The 21,232-nt window shown below is 35.9% G+C and overlaps 1 protein-coding gene across 3 annotated transcripts; it reads left to right on the forward strand.

Annotated features, from left to right (window-relative positions):
* The first annotated feature begins 1,960 nt into the window (after nucleotides 1-1,960).
* On the forward strand, nucleotides 1,961-20,715 carry chrna5 (cholinergic receptor, nicotinic, alpha 5). 3 transcript variants are annotated; one of them, XM_088641309.1, is made up of 7 exons: nucleotides 1,961-2,071; nucleotides 3,955-4,117; nucleotides 11,936-12,087; nucleotides 13,870-13,914; nucleotides 16,278-16,387; nucleotides 17,769-18,606; nucleotides 19,618-20,715. In XM_088641309.1, exons 2-7 carry the CDS (start codon nucleotides 4,042-4,044, stop codon nucleotides 19,774-19,776), a joined length of 1,380 nt encoding a protein of 459 aa, XP_088497435.1. In that variant the 5' UTR covers nucleotides 1,961-2,071; nucleotides 3,955-4,041; the 3' UTR covers nucleotides 19,777-20,715. The 3 variants fall into 3 exon arrangements, with proteins under 3 accessions (XP_088497435.1, XP_088497436.1, XP_088497437.1); XM_088641311.1 differs by lacking the exons at nucleotides 1,961-2,071; nucleotides 3,955-4,117 and adding an exon at nucleotides 10,883-11,637; XM_088641310.1 differs by lacking the exons at nucleotides 1,961-2,071; nucleotides 13,870-13,914 and having other exon boundaries at nucleotides 3,711-4,117.
* The last annotated feature ends 517 nt before the right edge of the window (nucleotides 20,716-21,232 follow it).

The raw sequence follows: 21,232 nt of genomic DNA on the forward strand, positions 1-21,232 counted from the left end.
TTAATTTTCGATTTAGGTTTGTTAAAACTGTACAGCAGGTACAGTATGAGGAGAAATCAGCAAACAAAACTAAATAAACACTATAATCAATACACTTACACTATAATATTAACACATTCAAATTAATACTAGAAAAGAGTCTTTCAAGATAATGACATGGATGGTGACCCAGGAGCTGCTTTTGAACTTTGTAGTTGACTATCCCGCCTAGCAATTTTGCTAGAACCCCTTTTCCCTTGCAACAGGTTCTTTATACTGTATATCCTAAATCCACCACTGCACACATACTGTAGAATAGACAAGACAGATATCTACGATAATCTTGGTATTACAGTCTACTAATGTAGCAGTAATAATATCCATCACTGTCTACTCTGTGCACAGAACACATGACACAAAGTATCCACAATGGGGACATGAACACTCATGGATTCAGTTACCAAAACCCAACGTCCCAAAAATCCAGCACCGTTATTGTCCTCAAACCAGATTCGGTCATTGACCTGATGTGCCTCCTTCGACCTTGCGAAAGAAAGGGATGAAGCTCTGTTTAGTCCTTTGGTATTAGGCATCCTCTTCATGCCCACCCATACAGAAACATGTGCACCCTTATGCTACCCCCTACCCTGTTTTCTCCGAGTCCAGCCTCAGGTTGGAGGGGAGGAACATGATGCTGGAGCCTTTGCCTACTGCCGCCTGCCGAGTCCCTGGTGTCACAGTCCCCTCCTGGGTCAAATGGTACAATCTATGGTCCCCCAACGTCCTCTCTGTCAATTCTGTTGCTGAGTGGAACTTATAAAGCCTTTTCCTGTCAGAAGTCAGAACTCGTTACGGAGGGGTGGAAGTGTCTCTGAAATGTGAGCACAGCTGATGACTTGGGGCTAATTAAAGAACTGGCTGTATGCAGATGGCCAGGTGTAATGGTGCTTTATCTATTCTTACCCAGTTCTGGAACCCACTTTCCAGCCGCAGAGCACAGTTAGTCTCACAATCGCACGTCACCTCTGAACTGCGTGGTTATTAACTAGTGTGTGCACAGGGGGGAGTTTAGATCAATGGGAAGCTCGAAGGACAAAGAAAGACAATTGCACCAACCCTTTCTTTGCAAAGCAGAAACACCTGTTGTCACAAATCCACTTTTTCACTCTGTGACATGACCAAAACACCCAAGAATTAAGTGTGCTGAAAAATGTGTGTTGAATGTTTAAGTCATAGTAAATTTAGCTTAACCTTATCCATTCCCTCCCCTAAAACTGAAGTCAAGATCAATGCCCTCCTGGAATGGATGTGCCTTTTAATATCTAGAATTACCTTGGTAACTACGCACAGTACAGACCTGGTTTGGGTCTTGAATTTTAAAAAAAACCCTTGGAAATCCTGTCTGAATCTTAAGATATTGTAAATGTCTTTCGGAGTACACAGAAATATCAAGAACAAAACAAAAACAGGAAAAAAAATACAGACGCATTTTATTGTCTTTCTTCAAAAGTCAAATTCTCAAGTTGTGGGACACTCAGGATGTAAATTTCTTTTTTTACAGTAGGTCTTCTCTAAAATGTCTCCTACCATGGAAAAAACGTTTCCATGAAATTTTTGAAAGCGACTGAACAAGCATAAAAAATCTGTATGATTGTTTTATTAAGATGTGGCATGAATTAGGTTTCTCAGCCTTAAAAAATAAAAATAAAAATAATGAAAATACATTTTTAGTGCAGTATTTCAATACTGCCTGCCCTAGAGAGGCTTTTTAATCATGTTAACAGTTTTTATAGTGTTTTTACACTTTTTAAAGGTTTGTGCACCTTTCTGATTTTTGTACGTATAATAAACGGGTTTAGTAAAATTAAACAACCGTGCATGCATACTATTTAGAGGAGGGTTTAAATCTCTGAATGGTCAGATTTCACTGAATGACAACTATTGTAACCTACCAGATGGGCTTTTTTTCTAGAGCCGGTCGGTTTGAAAGTATAGGGCTTCAGAAGCCATCTTTGTTGCAGAATGTTTTGTTTTTGTGAACTCGTGGTATTAAATGGTAAAATAGTAAAATGAATGCACTTTTTTTGTCAAGGTAAGGTCAAATGTTCTTTATGTATTATAGGAAATGTTTGCTTTTGCTCGTGTATTTTACTGAAGAAATGCTAAATTTTAGATTGGAACGTTCTGGAAGCGAGCTGCCCCCCAACTTCAACGGATTCACTTCACCTTTTTACCTTTTGTATAAAGAGGTTTACCTTTTGTATAAATAGGGGACCGCCCCCCTTCTTCCTGTATTCATACTCGCGCCAGACCCCCGATACTATAGAGCAGTTGGATCTGTACCATTCCCTGCTTTTAGTTTACTACCTGTTTTTCCACCCATACATAGCACTCCTGTGTATTATTAAAGGGAATAAATATGTGGGCTGCATTGCACTTCTGCTTATCTTTTTGGAAACATTTTCCTGCTTCTCTAAACCGATGAATAAAACCATGAAAAAAAAAGGTTGATTTATGCCGATGGATCTAGTTACGAAACAGCTCTGAAAAGCACACGTTGTCTTGTATTTTGTATTAGTGTATAGCATGTGATGTTGTGTTTTGATTTTGTTGGTACAAATATTTAAAAATATTAAGCCGTTGTGCAGCTTCTGTCTAAGGTTATCATTGTTACAGTGTTAATTTGTTTATTACTAAAGTTAATCGTTTTTTGCAGTGAAAAACTTAATGGTCGAGTTTGGAAAATATTCAAGATCAGTTGTTATTTGGAATGTTTTGATGAACGATTACAAAATGTTTTTAATAACGAAAAGTGTAGCGTTGAAAGCAAATACACGCGATTAGGCAGCTACTGTATGTCTAGTTGGAGGTGGATAATTTGAATTTGCTCGGCTGAGGGCTAACATCCTGGCCATAGGACAAGGAAGCCGAGAATCCTCTGCAGAGTGAGGAGTGAACCAACATAGAGATGGGGCGGAGGACGGATGCAAAGGAGAAAAAAAAGGCTTACATATAGTATTTATATTTTTAAATAAAATTGCATCTTAAAATAACAATTAGGACACTTGAGATTGGCTGTTATCATCCCCTCAAACGTTTTATTGTAAACTCAACTAAATATTTACATGTCTCATTCTCATGATGGATGGTGAGTAGATTGATCTAGTTCACCCAAGAAAGGGGATTAGAATTAAGTGTTACTGATGAAAGCCAAAGGTCTCTGAGGTACGTATTGTATGAATAACATAACAACCACTGAAATAGTCATTCTGTGATTATGGATCAAAATACTGTATGTCATCACAACAGAATGATAAATGAACACCTCATGAATTATGGGCATCCTTTCAGATTTTACAAAACAATGTGGTGTTGTCAGTGCCATGTTCCCATGATATGTAGTGCAGGGTGAAAACTGTTATTTATTCATTAAGGACAGCTCTGTAACAGACTGGGTGCTTCGATGAGTTTAACCATACAGAATCAGATTTTCTATTACATTATAGGCTCTGCCTTTAAGTATTGAAAATCTATGGATAATCAATACATTTCACTGTCAATTGGCAGACAGGGAAATAATTAAATTAAAACTCTGCAAGCTTCAAACAAATGAGACCTACAGTACAGTAGATGTTCCCAACTAAAGCACTGAATACACACCGGGCTCAAAGCTGAGGATGCTGTGTGCTTGTGATGCATCTGCAAAGGAGGGAAGGAGAAGGGGAGGGCTTGTATTGTAGAGAAGTGTCTGCTCATTTGCTAGTGCTGAAGCAGCCTGGAATGGTTGCTTAGGAAGCTGGCTGACTGACTGACTGACAGTCAAATCTTTAGGCATGTATAATAGTGTCTACCCTCTGGCTGCCAGTTGCCTCCCCTGAGGTTAGGGGAGTGTGTCAGATGGACAGAGGAGGGATGGAAGGAGGGGGGAGGCAGCCTGTGTCTGTACACTGTAGTCTTGCTGTTATGTGCACACAGCAGACAAGCTGTACCGTGTTTATGGATGCCGAACAACACTGCTGGGTCTCTCTCCTCCTCTCCCTCGCTGTCTGAGGAACTACTAACATGATGAGAGCAGACAGGAGAATCGTGATGCTGCTGACATTCCTCTGTTATTCCTGCTACCTGTGCAGCTCCCTAGGTAAGTCTGTCTTACAGTACAGTACCTGCCTCCGTTTCTCCCTGCTCTCTCTCCGCGGAGAGTGTGAGGGAAAGGAAACAGTGGTGCACTTACAGGTCAGCAGAGATACAATCACAGATTGAGAGAGCCAGTCCTGTTGCACACAAGGCAGCAGATAGAAGTTAGATTCTATTAAATGACTGTAGAATACATTTTCTAATAATCAGATGAATTTAACAAATACTCAGAAAAGAAACAATGGGTGAAATCAGCATTCTATCCTGACTTCAGTTTGACCTATATCTTTGTTTTATTTAATTGCTTTGACAGAAGTTTACTGGCAGTTAATGTAGGTGAAATGTCTTGGGGGGCCTTTTGTGTGAAAAAGCTAATGGTATTGTAAGAGGCTCTCCCAACAAATGTGTACAAATATTGACAACACACTGGGGGAATCAACAGAACTGGAAACGGACATTTAAAATAGTTGTCATATGAAGTTTTCAGAATGTTTGAAATAATATAAAGATTAGGGACTGACTTAAATCAACCCTGTAAAGAATGTCGAATGCTTTTGTTATTAGATATTTTTTTTTACATTAATAAAAAATACAATTAGAATTGCACTGGAAAATCTTGATGCAGATAACTGCATTTTAAAGAACTGTAAGAGCACTCATTTTTTTAGATACAGTAAATTAAACTGAAAATAAGGTCTTCTAGGTTTTGAAACCTCTCCAATTGTAGTGTCAGGAAAGAAAAGTATTACGGAGTAGTATTTATTTATATTTACACACTTTAGCAGTATATACAATTAACATTAATTTGAAAATCTATTAGGAAGTTGTAAAATGGTCCCTAAATGTTTTTAAAAATGCTCTGAAATGCTCCCTAAACTTTTTGGGAAATGTTCATCTGATCATAACAGTATCCAAACAATAGGAGAAATAACAAAAAAACAAAACAAAATTTATATCATTTTGTTTTATTAGCATTAGGAGTAACTGACATGACATGTTGCTGTGACATATTATTTAACATGTAACACTGTAACATGTTGCTGAAATTGAATAACTAAATATTTATGGGAGAATGTTGAGGAACTGTCTACAAGTGTTGAAGCAATTTCCACTCTCTGAAGGCAAGAAGAGTATTCAGAAATGTTATTACTCCTTTTGTAAACACATTGTGGGCAGTTAACAGTGTGAGTTTGTACTACTGTATGTAGATATGTCTGTGGAAGGAAACTTGAGCAGGTTTTTCATTAACAGAGGTTATTAGAAACCAAATGAAATCAAATTAGAAACCACATACACAGTGTGTTATGTATTTAACGTTTGAGAGTTTTGCCATACTTAATTTCATATGGTACTGGAGACATCTTTTCAAGATGTCCCAGATGAAACCATACACATTTATTGAAAGACTGCCTTGGCATTTTTAGTAAAGATCCCACAAGGCCTTGAAATAGCAAACAAAAAATAGAAATCGAAAACATCTGGGGCTTAGAATATTAGTAAGGTTAGTGGACAATGTTTATTTGGTTAAAAATAAAATATCTGTCCTTAATTTCTTTTAATTCTCTTCTGTACATTAGAAATAAGTGCTTCATTGCACTGATTTTTTTCTGTTTCAGTTTCTTTTTTAATGATTTATTCTGAATTAGAAAAGGGAGGCATGGAGGCAGAAAATAATTTTTAAATCGATTATGTGAATTTTGTACGAAGGTGGAGTTTCTGCGAACAGTCTGCAAGAATGTAATGAAAGGGTCACTAAAATGGTAATATGCTTATTTTTCTCACAGCACAAAGGTTTCATTAATAGCCAATGCTCGTTTCATATTTGCCTCTCCTAATAGAGGGCAAAGCTTTTCCAGCTGCAGGACTGAAATACTGTAGATGATATTTCGAAAGTATTAGGCAGCCAGCAACTGTAGCCTTGTGCACTGACTTATACATGTTTTATTTGTTCAGAATTTCTCTCAGCCCTCATCTTTCCAAGGGTCATTACAACACAATTTCAGCAGGGAGTTTGCAGTGAGGATGATTTTTAAATCCCCCAGTAACAAAATAATTAACGATAATATTCCCATTTGAAGCCTGGGGCTTTTCCATAATCGGTATGTACCAAAACAACTGTATACAAGACAGATAAAATAAAAAGCTATAGATATGTTTTTTGACTCCATACAGTATATAATAGTTCGTAAGGATGTTATTTAAGAAGTCTTGTCAGAAAGGATACTTGTACTATATTCATTATATTAATTAATTATATTAATTATATATAAAGTAAAAATATATATAGTATAACATTTTTAGATAGCAGCCTTATACTTCAGCCTTATATTTACTCTATACAACATTATCCAATGTTGTGTAATAAAAAAGTTCCTTTTTGATATAACACAACACCAAATCTCAAACATTTTGTTCAGCTGTACTTTGAAAATTACCCAAACCAAAGACATAAAAACGACAGTGGGACTAACAGGACCCATTGCTTTTGAGGATAAGAGTTAATCCCACAGCAAATGACAGAAGTACTGTACAAAACCTTCCTATTTCTATGTTTCTGGAAACAGAACGAACTTAATTTACCAATTTCTTTACAACATATAAAGTCAGTTTTATCTAATGCATACTCTTTTTTCTTTATTATTACTCTGTACATTGGATTTTTAGTCAAATTATTGACTATTAAAATCCTAATGATCATGACTGCTGGACTTCTGTAGCTACTACGCTTTTCTTGGTTTGAGAATAAATTAAATTTCTAACACAACAAAAGAGACTTAAAAACTAATAATTCAAAATAATGCAATCCTTTAAGATAAGAGAATATGTTTGACACCGAGGTAAAATAGAAGAACTGATCAGTGCTTATATAGTTATTTCACAAAAATCTGGGAATATATCTGTCACAAATCTCCGATTATATCTTCCTTGCAGAAAGAAACCCTTCAACACAACTAAATTGGATCTTTAGAATCCCATCTCCTTTAGGTTAAGGTTTTGCGTATTTGAAGAATACAAGGTAATTAAAAATATTCCAGAAGGAAAGGCATTGCCCAATACTCTCTAAAACAGCAGAGACTTCTTGCCCCCCTAAAATAAATTCTTATACAGAAATTAGAAATCTTTCTAGGCTAAATGAACATTTACTTGTGACCCTGTGTTTATTTCAGACTGCTGACTGTCTGAAGTTAAGTTAATCAGAGAAAGGTTGTTGGTGTTGATGACCACATGTGGACCATGCTCTGGGTAGAGATGGCACCTTCTCATAACCAGGATTAACCAGCGACAGGATTAAGACAGCTGACTTTAAAGTAGATGGTATAGTGAAGGAGTGTTAAAATAAAGGCTGAGGGTAGAGTTGAGGTAAAATTCACAGTCCCCCCTCCTCGAAACAAATACTTCATGTAGTAACAACATATTTAATACCAGATTGTTTCAGGTTACAACTGTGTCAACACCATTTCTTAATGCTGTAATTGAAGAAAAAATCACGAGCCTCTTCCTTTTTTTTATGCTTATATTCCACACATTCTATAGGCATTATGAATGAACTCTGTTTCTTATTTGTAAAGCCAAGATCAATTATGAAAATCATGAACAGTACATTGCACAAATAGTAAAAGAGAGACAGGTGACACTTCTTTTTTTATTCCTGAGCAGGAATATAGGCTATAGCTAGAAGTGGGTTTAGACAAATGATTCAAATGAAGAATAGGCAGCAGCTCACACAATTCCTTGCTAGCAGGTATAAATTAATTGCAAAGTGAACATGAGAGTCAAGAAGCATAATGACACTACCATACTTTGGTTTGTACAGGTTGGACATTGGTTCTTTGTGTTCAGCAAATCCAATCAAGACCCCCAAGGAACAACCAAGAGACGTGCTGTCAATAAAATCTTGATTAATTAGTCTTTTAGTGGGGCATAGTTAATCATCATTGTTAAGAATAAAGTAATAAAGATTTTTTCAGTTCAGAATGACAGGAGTTGATATTCCAGTTGGAGTCATTGATTGGACGTTTGGATTGATTGGGTTACACTATTTAGATAAACATAGTTGGTAAATAGGTTCTGTTACTGAACCATGATATATACTGCTGAATGAAAATTTGTAGTCCATAGATTTTTAAATTATTTTTATTTTTTTAGAGGAAGCCTTTATTACAACCAGCTTTCTCATGCAATCATACATCTTTGTAAAGGAACAAGTAATAGGTTTAACCCATGCTGAAAAAAAGAAGGGAGAAAACAGAACGTTTCGACCGTGGAGCCTTCTGACACAGCTACCCACCTGAACTAATACATCTTTGTACTTTATTATACATCATTAGCTTTACAATTTTTATTACAAAAAATCAATATTGTCACTTTTCCCAGAAACATTAACATATAATTAGTCTGCCCCTTGATGGGTGCAATTTCTATAAAATATCAATTTATATCAAATAAACATGGCGAGATGCTATCACGTTTTGTGCCAAACAATACCATTACTGTTCAGTGAAACTTCAGCAAAATTACAATCTGATCTATACATTTTATTTAGCCTCACTCTTTTCAAGAGAAACCTGAAATCTGATATTATTTTTTCTAGAAAAAATTAAGATAGTAAATACTACCATAATACAACTTATTTTATATTTTGCTTTAGATTTGGTTAACAGTTTTAATTTGAGACAGAAAAAAATACATTCATTTAAAAATATTTTTGATTATTTAAATGTGAAGTCTGTAGTTTAAATGTTTAATATGTAGTTTAAAACTACAAACCCTGGTTAAAATGAACTTTTAACTTAAAATGTCAAACCTTTAACAAAAGTGGAAAAATACAAACACAATTGTGAAACAAAACTAACTAATCTAAAAAAAACATGGTACGATCCAAAGTTAATAATAGCCAGGGCTGTTGCTTTGCATGATCTGTTCTTTTAACTTCTTAAACTTTCAGTCAGCTGTCAGTTTTTTCCTGCTTGACTACAAATGAGGGGCTGTCAATACTGTCTTTGCTTGTTAGTAAATTGCACCAGAAAGCACATCACATCTTTCTCTCTGTTGACACAGAGCTGCACTGTGATTGATCCCAGATTTCATGTACTGAGGTTAGAAGGTCAGGGCAGAGCAATTGACAGACAGGCTGACTATGGGAAACAGACTTGACTCCTCCATAAAGGACTCTGAAAGAAGGATAACCCAAAGACAACACTAAACTCTTTCCTCCCATTTACTTTAATATAGTTATAGTGATGAGCTGCAGTGTGACTAATAAACAAATTAAAGGTAATGTATTTCATATAGTGAAATCAGGCACAGTGTAAAATAAGAGACACCTTTTAGGGATGTAATAATTATGCATGAATTATTTACTGTCAGAACACATGATAGACACCCCCATAAAAAGGCTGGCTTGGTACTTATCACCTTTCATCAGCAGTAATGAATTAACCACACACCTGAAGAAGGCTCTGAGTAGAATAGAGGAGTTTATTGCCATATGTACATGTACATTGGAATTCTTATTTGTGTTGATCTTTTGGGACATACACAGTATAGCCGACAACACCACACAATTTAGACAGTACATTACTACATAATAAATAATATAACCATAACAATTTATATTTTGTAAATATAAATTGTGGCTCTGTAGCCAAAATTAAATGATATCCTTATTTCTTCATCCATTTTAGTAACAAATTTGCCTCTACGTGTTCCAAATTAAAACATACCTTCTATTACAATGAATAAGGCATGTACAGTATTTGTGTTTACTAGCGCCAAACGATGTTTCAGTAATGATTTAGTAATGCATACATTACAGGTGTCACCTCTTAAGAGTTACTGTACTGTAAATCATTTATAAAACATGTAAATACAGAGAGAAAGGTATTGAAGATTTGTTTTTCAGATTTCTGACCAGCCTGGGGTGAGTTTCCAGAAAGCATCGTAGCGCTAAGAACATCGTAAACTCGCTCTTAAGATAGATCGTTAATTTACGAGTGTTTCCCAAAACCTATCGTAACTATAGTAGAACGTTAAATCCTTCGTAATCTACGTGCTCCCCGACCCACTCGTTAATTACTAAGTGCTTCTTAAACTGGCTACCTCTTGCGCCAACCTTAGTGACAGATCGCCAGACAGAGCACATTCAATTCACGTCATGGGAATTCTCTGGAAATCTAGAATACTAAGAGTTTATATTAAGGATTTTGATATTTTGTTGTATTATGTAAGAGGAAATTCGAAAAAATAACATTTATTTCTACAGTAATGAATTTATTAGTCATCTTGGGTAAATTTAATATTCATAAGTCAAATGTTGTAATAATACTCCCTCTTTTAGTACTTTTGGGGTGGGTTTAAATTGTATTTAAATTCCATAAAGAACGTGAAACATGTAACATGTATTACAATGTAGCGCCACGCAGAGCGGGCTGAGAACAGCACCTGGGGACTACCGGACTATATAGTGGGACGGAGGCTGAGATACAGTCTCTTCCCTTCGTGTGTGTGTATGTTAGTGTAGGTGCAGCGCTGTAACCCCTGTCCCTGTGTGTGTACCTTTCCCGATTCGAGTTAATAAATGTGTTGTTCAGCCCCATTCCCTGAGTTCCACGCCTGCTCCATTCCGTACCGAAACCCGCGGTCGATACAATATTTAAAGTTCGAATACCGTTTTATGTTAAAAAATAACAAACATTGTTTTCTCATGAAACACTGTGATTCTTAATGGCAGGGCACGAAAAAATATGGCTTTAAATCAAAGACGTCGTGCAGGACGCATACACTGTCCACGCAGTTAAACTTGATTTTCTTTTACGGTCATTTATTTTCTTTTCTCTTAGAAACAATAAGGGTCCCATTTTGTGCCTATCTATACGCTTTCGCTTAAATGGTTGTTAAATTATGATGTCATGTTTGCTTCATATTCCTTTTCACAACTTTATTTCATCCCACTGAAGGACCAAAACCGACACCATATAATGAAAGTATTGTCAATCGATTGTTTTTCAATCGACTTGTGATGCTTTTTGCTAAGCGACTTCAGGGGAGGGGTTAACAAAGAAGTACTTTATACTCGCTCATTAAATGATCGATTAAGAGGGGTTTTAGGAAACCCACGAAAAAGTATCTCGTACGTTACGTACGTACATCGTAAAGTTGCTCGTTAGTCTCTAAGATTCATCGTTTTCGGGAAACTCACCCCTGAGCTCTTGTTTACTTAATTCGTCTTTTTTTACTTCATTATTCAATTTTAATGTGTTTTCCAGGTCTTCAACAGTTCCTGACTTAATTATATGTATAAATCCTTTTAGGATTCTAGTCCCTAGAGAGAGACAGGATACGGGAAATCCATTCTAGAGAAGGACAAAATCTATAGTCAAAACCATGTACAGTGAATAACAGTTAATCATGGATTATGGACCAACTCAGACATTATTTATGTCTCTGATTTCGGGTTCATCACTTCCACTCCACATAGTATCCGATTGCTGTAGAGTCAGCATTTTCAGAGAGTGGAAATGGCAGGTACTGTATATACCCAAGCTTAAGATAATTTATGACATTAATAAATTGTAAAAAAAATATTTCAACATTGAAGGTTGAAAATAATGTGTGATAGAAGAAAGGTATGACATAATGGATGTACAGCAAATGTGAAACTGTTTTAAGAGTTTTTCTTTCAATCGTAAATTATTCAGAGGATGAAATGCTTTAAAGATTTTCTCTATATTTATTAAATAATTGGGGGGTATTATTTATGTTCTTCTCTGAGTGGTCTAAGTAGAAAAATCTCTAAAGCTTGTATTTATGTGTTCTCCACAAGGAATTTCCAACCTGTCTTCCTATGCAAAGACTGAAGATAAGCTTTTCAAGGAACTCTTCAGGAACTATCAGAAGTGGGTGAGGCCAGTGGAACACCTGAATGGCACAGTGAGGGTCAAGTTTGGGCTAGCGATCTCTCAACTTGTTGATGTAGTGAGTATTTTCTGGTTGCAGAGCCAGTAACGTTTTCATAATTACAGACATGACATAAAGTAGTCGTGTGTTGTTGTTTGGCTTGCTGAGCTGTGTGTGTCAATTTCACTATGGCAATATCAAAAATATACAAGACAGAGAGTAACAATGCCTGCTTCACTTTTTGCAAAACAAATCAGAATTCTCCATGCTAACCGAGGGAGGTGGAGGGAGAAAATGACATCTCAGACTACATAACATTTCATTCAGTTTGGATAGAATAGGATGCTCGAAACAAAAAGGATATGCTGGAATGACAGAGAAAACAGTGTTTATTATTATTCTGCCCAGTGTTACAGTAGCTGCAGTAGTAATGCTGGTTTTGAAACCATTTCATATCTGAAATTTCTGTCCCACTATTTTCCAGAATGCCACAGACAGCACTAATTTCATCACATGGAAGAATTAAATTACATTTTAAAGCCATTTTTAATCAAACTAAAACTGCAAAAGAGATTAGTGTAACTGAACTTTAATTTTGCTGTGAACCAGAAGTGATACAGATCTGCTAGTTACAGATGTGATATTTATCCTATTAACCTCCTTCGCTGTGCCATTGTCAGCCAGCCCCAGCCTGTCAATCACAGATGGTCCTGCTGTGAAGAGGGAAGGCACTATTATGATCTAGGTTACTAACTCACATTTCCACATTAGCCACAGGAGATGAGACATGACCATCTGTGAGGTCTTGATTGACCTTGTGCTGTAAAATGTGAATATCTCTCTCCAAGATTTTGCTTGTGTTTCTGTTTTTTTTCTGTCTCCAACCTAGGTTACTCATTAACATTTTATAGTAAGGTACTTCGTAACACTGTATTTCTAATGTTTAAAACATTTATGGAACTTTTATATTGCAGTTTTGGAGCATTAATTAAGCAATACATTATAACATTAGGCACGGGCCAGATTTGCAGTTCATTTTGATTTCACTTGCTTAATTTCATATTATCCCCATGTAATAAGTGGAAAGTATTCATCCCTTTTAATTGATAGAATAAAATATGTTATTGATTGTTCTGTATCCAAAGAAACATTTTCTTAAATGTTATATTGTATAGGTCATGAATCACTTAGAAGTGAATGCAAGAAAAGAGATCACTTAATGTTAGAATTAATTAGCCATTAAAGAAAATTAGAGGAGTTCAGCCTTATTAGGCTCAATAATCCAATCTAATTAGATTTAGACTGGATATTGTACTGTGTATACCAGAATCTGTGGGCATGGAAATGTCTATGTCTGTAATAGAGAACATCATCTATAAAACTGATAATGGCTTAGTCACTGATCTAACAGGATTAATTGTTGATGGTGAAAAGTAAAAGTAAAAATAATCAGAATTTTATACACTATGTTTATGGTTTCTACCTAAGGTTTATAGGACCTATATATTTTTTTTATTTTTAAAGTGTTACAGTATTATTTTAACAAGAAAGAGCTATTTTTTTCTATTTTGTAATAGTATTTATTGTAAATATTATCCCTTGGTTTCACTAGTGATGATAATACCAGAACACTAACCTCATGGTTTCAACCTTTTTAGAAAGTTGGCTCACTTAAGAATTTTCATGCAAATAAATTAATATACAGTATGTATCAAAACATTTTAGTTACAGATACAAAGCCATTGTTAAATGGCTTGATAAACTTCTACAGTAGATGAATATACAAATTGTGGCCATTTCACACATACACTGTATATATCATTATATGAATTACTTTTCAACGTGCTTAATTTGACACAGGATGAGAAAAACCAATTGATGACAACAAATGTCTGGCTGAAACAGGTAAGAACTGTCTTCGACTAGAATATTTATCATCTGCTGTATTATTCTCACTGCACATTGCATGCTTTTAATAGTTTATGGAAGGGAGTGAATACCTTTGTCTGTAACAGCAGCATTTTTATAATTTTTCAAATCAGTATGAAAACCTTTAAACAATAAGCTATAGGAAAACCATTGTACGAAAATTAGTGGTGTACACACACAGACATAAAGAATGTATGATACCACAGGAAGTACACAATTAGCCATTGTGCCTCTATAAATATATAAAAGGGTAAATGAAAAAAGCAGCAACATATTCTGACAAAACATTTATTCATTTGCTATTATGTTTTAGTATGTTAATCACCAATGTTTTCTTTTTTACACTTCAAAATAAAAGATTACTGATTTATCTTATTTTTTCACTAAATTAAACCATGGTGTCTAAAAACCTGTCTTTGCAGTCCTGCAGAAGACCACCAATGGTATACGTATATGTACAGTATGTTGCACTTAAACTCTTAACTACGACTTGGTAGGATGAGCAAGTGCTCTTTTACAGTACGTTTCATAGCGTATTCCCCTTAAAACACTGGGGAGTAACAGTGTTAGAGATGGAACATTTATGTCTGAAATGTTGATCTATACAGTATATCCTTGATAAACTGTTATTTGCGTTAAGTTCTCTCTTCCCCTTCTCTAGCTCTCCTTTCTCACATTTGTCTAAATCCACGCCTCCACAGCTGCTGCAGTGCAGGCACCATGTCTGACAGATTTACGAGAAGCCATGAAACAGTGCTGCACTAAGCAGGCTGCATTGCCATTATTCCTGCCTGTCACTGCCTGGGGTCACAAGTTTACAGGGTCCTGCTCTGCAGGGGAACACACTGCCCGTGCAAGCAGACAGATGGACAGTCCTTGGTTTGTCATCCCTTTAACATCCAGCTTTGTCTTTCCATTATACCACTCAAACTTTTGTTCTCAAACCACCTCCAGCAAATCTGTACAAAAAGCACTCCCGGCTGCAATCAGTGTGAGTTAATATACCTGCACACAGTTCTGATTAAACACGTACCCTTTGTGTAAATCATGTAATTCGGTTACTGCAGACAAATTAACATCAAATCGGAACTGAGTGGATTTTTTTTTCAATGTAACAAATTGAGATAGTTTATTATACATGGTTAGTGTCACATCATTACCATCAATATTTATGACAGGATGGTAGAAACTGAGTTGCAAAGGCCAGATGATCATGTAAGGTGAAATACTGAGCATTGCAGAGCAGTTTGTGTTTTCTTAACGCACATGGGTGAATATGCTCTTTTGGGGATATTACAAGGCAGTGTTTTCCAATATTGGTCCTGTTTTAACCCCACTCTTCCCACATATTCTGGTCTTCATTCCTGTTGAGCTCTTGATTAATTAATCGTATGGAACTATTGAAGAAAAAAACAAAACATTAATAATTAACGAAATGCAAATATAACATGTGATGTTATAATTACAATGTAGACGGAAATAACATTGTGACTAGATATTGTTCTTATCGATGTGATTTTCTTCTTGATCTTATTTGACGTGTGCAGACGAATTGGTGGTTATCTGCATGCAAATCTGAATGGAGTCTGAACATGACATGTTGTGTTCGAAAAAATGCTGTGATCATTGACTTGCTTTCAGGGGACTGCCACATGTGAACCCTTGAACACTGACAGTTATCACTTAAAAGGAAGCAAGACTTGTCAATAAAATGCTTTGATTGCAAATCCATATTCTCTTTCATTTCAGCATGTGTTGAATTCATTGTCATGATATACAAAATCTAGTGAGATTAAATCTCAGAGTTTTAAGTGAGCTAAATGTTTATAAGGACTACAGTATATTTGCTCCGTATGTGAAGTGTTACAGCATTTTTAATAGAATGAAGGGATGTTAAATGTACAGCAGATTTTTAAGCACAAGGACAGCTGTCTTCTATTACTTCCAATAGACAACATTTCTTATGGTGGCCAATACTTGATTCATCTGTTGACTACATGACTTCATTGTAGGAAACGAATCTGTCTTATTTATCATATAGATAATTCATACATACATACATACATTTATAGCACATATATTCTGATTAAAACAGGCAGACAGTCAACATGTACTGTATATTGATAAAAGCCTAACAATTCATCAACCACTGGAGCAGTACTGACATCACAGAAAGGTAATGAAGCAAAAACCAGAAGATCAATCTCATTTAGCAATTAATGGATTATCGCAAAGCACCTTCTCCTTTGAGTGAGCTGGTTCATGGATATCCCATGAATGTATGCTTTGGCAGTGGTCATATCTCACCGCTGAAATGATCTTATACTTATTTTGGTTAGGAATGGGTAGATGTCAAGCTGCGGTGGAATCCTGATGACTACTTGGGAATAACTTCAATCCGAGTTCCTTCTGATTCAATCTGGATCCCTGACATTGTTCTGTATGACAAGTGAGTACCTTACTTCTTACCATGTTATTTCTTCTATATTTAGAATTAATCATAATCGCAAGCCCTTGGGGAGAGTAACATTTACCTCAGTTGTCTACCTGCAGTATTATCCTGGAAGGGAATTTATTGTATTACAAAATTTCATCTCGGTTTCATTTTTTATATTTTTCTGGTAAACATTGAAAACATATTTCCATACCACTTTATAACAGTAAATCCACTACCGTCTACAAAATAACTGCTGCTTATATACAGAATCCAAAGTAAACATGTCACTTCAATTTAATGAAATTAATGATTTAATTTAATAAGTTTAATAAAATATTTTCAAAATTTCTGCTACTTATATTAAGATATTAATAAATTTGCTGAAATTATCATCTATGAGTGCATTCAGGATGACACCTCCTGAGGAAAGAGCTCAGATTGCTGCTTTTAAGAGAGAGATGTGAAATGTAGTGAGTACAGATAAGTCTAAAGAGCATGAAATACAGCTGCATTACAATGAGTGCCATTTTCTCTTGTAAGGTCACATAATTAGTTTTGTAATGTGGCAGAAGTCAGTGAGTCTTAATGGGAGAAATTAACAATATTTTTTCTACTTAGAGCAAAATGAACAGGGCAGACATTCAGTAGGTCATAAAGACAGACTGGTTACTTCTAGAGAAGCTTTATCTAAATGCACAAGACAAGCAGCACAAGAATATTAATTCTGCACTTTGAGAGGAGTAAGAACAAATTACATTTATTAACAAATCACTGTCTCTCATCTGGTATCAGCAAAAACAACAGGTTGTGTGCAAACGATCAAATTACTCCCGTCATGGAGTCCTTGCACCTTGCAGTGGCTTCCTATCTGGTTTTGAGTCAACTTCAAAATCCTCATGCTCACCTAAAAGGCTGTGCATGGCTCAGCACCTCAGTACCTACAGTATATGACTTATTATCTGTCTATGTCCGACCTCGCAGCCTTCGTTCATCGGACTCTGGTCTTCTATATGTCCTCCAAGCTTGTTTACATTCTAGGGGTGACAGGGCATTGTCTTGACATACCCCAAAGCTCTGGAATTCTATTCCCAAGGATATCAGAATGTATTTGTTCCTTGAGTGTATTTAAATCTAGACTTTTATTTAGTGTCTGCTTCATTTTCTAATGGCCATGGATCTGCTCCTCTAACCTATTGTGCTTCTTACTGTACGTGCCTGTTTTGCCATTTGCTATCCTTATACAGTAACTGATTTTTACAACTAACATAAAAGGCTTTGAGAGGTATTTCTAAAGTGAAATATACAATCTGATCTTGATTTCAGTATACGTTTCTATGACATTTTGCAATTTTAAGATGTAATATAAGAATATCTCTTCAAATCTTTCCCAAAGTGCTGATGGGCGGTTTGAAGGTTCAGTCACCAAGACGGTGGTTAAGTTTGATGGTACCATTTCCTGGACACCGCCAGCCAACTACAAGTCTTCCTGCACCATCGACGTCACTTTCTTCCCCTTTGACCTGCAGAACTGCTCAATGAAGTTTGGGTCCTGGACCTATGATGGTACCCAGGTGGATATCATCCTGGAGGATTTCCATGTGGACAAACGAGATTACTTTGACAATGGAGAGTGGGAGATTGTCACGGCCACAGGCAGCAGGGGTGTGCGGACAGATGGTTCCTGTTCTTACCCTTTCATCACCTACTCTTTCATCATCCGCCGGCTGCCCCTCTTCTACACCCTCTTCCTTATCATTCCCTGCATAGGACTATCCTTCTTGACCATACTGGTGTTCTACCTGCCATCAAACGGGGGAGAGAAAATCTCCCTTTGCACCTCAGTGCTGGTGTCTCTCACTGTCTTCCTCCTCGTCATAGAAGAGATCATCCCCTCCTCTTCCAAGGTGATTCCACTGATAGGAGAGTACCTGGTCTTCACCATGATTTTCGTAACCCTCTCCATCGTTATCACTGTCTTTGCCATTAACATCCACCACCGCTCCTCCTCCACCCACCATGACATGGCCCCATGGGTTCGGCGTATCTTCCTGCACCGCCTGCCCAAGCTCCTGTGCATGCGCAGTCATGTGGACCGCTATGCAACAGCCGCGGGTGGAGATGTTAAAAGTCCTGGGTTCGAAACACCCTCTTCCAGATACAACCTGCAGGCAGCACTGGACTCCATCCGTTACATCACTCTCCATGTGGTGAAGGAGAATGAAGTCCGTGAGGTACAGTATGTGACGCCAAAGAAAACAAAGAACTGCTGCAGTGCCATCCTTTCCAATTCAGATAACAAAATACTTTTCAAAAGATAGAAACACTAGTTTGACTGAAGGCAAAACACTTTGAAAGCAGTTTGAAGGGCATTGCATCTGTTCTTAAATGTACATGCTTTGAATTTTCCTTTTTTTTATTTTGCCAAATACTGCAAATATGTGATATTAATGCTTTCCATCCTTGACTTTAATCAGTCCAAAAATTTTAGATTTTGAGGCTCTACTTTATATGGAGCTTTGAAGTGAAAATTAGATACCATATACTGTACAGTATATGTATGTTGAATCTTCCAAGCCAGTGCACATCTCTATATAAAATATAGAATTAAGGAACATAAATGTAGAGATGTGGGTTAGCTTAATTTAAAAGGAGTAATAAATTACCCTTGACTTTATGTCCAGCGCAGGGCACACACACTCAAACCTTATCCCAAAAGCCTGTAAACCTACCAGTATTTTTTGGACTGTGGGAAGAAACCAGAACACCCTTCACTGCAAAATTTTAGATTATAGAAATATACTTAATAAAATTGGTTTTGTCTCCACATTTTATTTTACATTAATGGGGCTTTGAAGCTTTTGTTTTCTGTTAAGAAGGGAAAGATCCAACCATCTTTCCTTTTTTAAAGGCATTAACCACAGCAAATTAATCATAGTGAACCATATAAACATTACAGAAAATGTAGACTATCTTTGACTCTTATAACATTTGACTGTTGTAATATTTCTTTTAATTTAAAACATTAAAAATACCTCCACTAAAACAATTCAATGTTTTTGTAGTATTCTGATATTTTTGAAGGCTGGTGATCAATATTTTAATCCTGTAATATATTTTTCCTCCAGAATTTAGTTTTAATTCTTGATATTTTTTATTCCAACTGAAACTTGGTGAAGAATAAATTCAATTCAAGGCTGGAATAAAATGACAACTAATGATTTCTAATGTTTTTTCTTACTCAGGTGGTAGAAGATTGGAAGTTTGTGGCGCAGGTGCTGGATCGAGTGTTCCTTTGGACATTTCTCCTTGTTTCAGTTTTGGGATCCATTCTTCTCTTTATTCCTGTCATTTACAAGTGGGCCAATATCATTGTTCCCAATTATGTGGGTGGCAGCAGCTAAGAGCTAAGCAAAACAGCAGGAGCCGTGCATCACAGCTCTTCTTTCTTGAACTCTACTTCCACCCCTGAGATACTTCTTCAGGAAGATTCAGTTTCAGGAGAAAGACTCGCCAAATGTATGTGTAATCAACTTCATTCTTAAAAATGAACTTGTCATGACCCCTGTTTGGTGTTTACACAAGAAGTAACAATTTAACAATTACCATTTCTTTTTATTTATGATACCATAGAAGTTAATTACTGTAAATGAGATGCACTTTTTCTTGCCATTTCTTATAAGTATATGAGGTGTTGGAAAGAGCACGGTTATATTTCAAATTTAAGATAACTTTCCCATTGACCATCCATGGATCAAAGTAAGGCCTTCCCATTCAGGTTGTGGTCTACGAGAATGTAAAGCACTTTGAATTTTGTTCCACACTAGTGAGAATGTTAGAAAATGTTAGATGGATTCCATTAAAATGAAACTCTTTCTGGTTAATGCTAGAAAAGACATTGTTGATCCATATTCTTTGAAACATCTGAAATCAGGTTTTAAAGCCAGTGAGACAGTAACTTGTCCAGAATGCACAGAAAACAAATAGTAAAAGAGTAAAGACAGTGGTATTGCTCATTATTCCCAAAAAATCTATCACATTAATGTATAATGTGTAATTAATGTGTGATTTTACTGTAACTGATTAATGTGCTTTTAAATACATAATGTGCATGGAGAATCTATGCAACTTTAGCATGGTTTATCAAAACTCTCCATGGTTACAGGTGTAATCTTTTAAATTTTGATGGCCTTTTATTACTGCTGTATCTGTTTACTACTGCTGTAACAGAAGCAAGATACAGAAATATGGGACTGTCAGCAATGGGAATGCCCAGTTCAATAAAAGTAGTGTTTATATGCATTTAAATACCAATAAAATATATTGCAAGTCTTGTATATTTATCATTCTTGTTTTCTGCATTAGTTACAATTGTTTGGATTTTCTTTATTGGTCTGCAGATGAGAAATGCTAATCATGATATAAAAATGCAGGAGAATATGCCACTGTGAAATGTATTTTGGTGTATAACGTCCCACTGAGTTCTGCTGAATCCCTCACAACTAATATAATTTGATGAAATACATTCCTGTCAGACAGAAATTGTGTGTGTGGAATGGATAAGAATATAATAGAGAAATGCTCAAAATAACGCTGGATAGTTTATCTTAGAATATGTTCAAAAATGAGTTACATTAATGGATTGTGAGCAAGCAGACATTTTGCATTAAAGTCAACTACATTTTCAAAAATATTTCATTAATCGAAAAAATAATATTTTTCATAATGTCAAAATAAAAACAAACATTTCACATCACAAGCATAAACAGGAATTTAATTTGATATCGTTATGTAGTTATGAAGAACTACTCTAAAATGTCCCCATCACTATACTGGTGCTTTAGGACCTACAGTATACAG

The sequence above is a fragment of the Lepisosteus platostomus genome, chromosome 7 (genome assembly GCF_059453375.1).
Source record: "Lepisosteus platostomus isolate fLepPlt1 chromosome 7, fLepPlt1.hap1, whole genome shotgun sequence".
In the NCBI taxonomy this organism is placed as follows: Eukaryota; Metazoa; Chordata; class Actinopteri; order Semionotiformes; family Lepisosteidae; genus Lepisosteus; species Lepisosteus platostomus.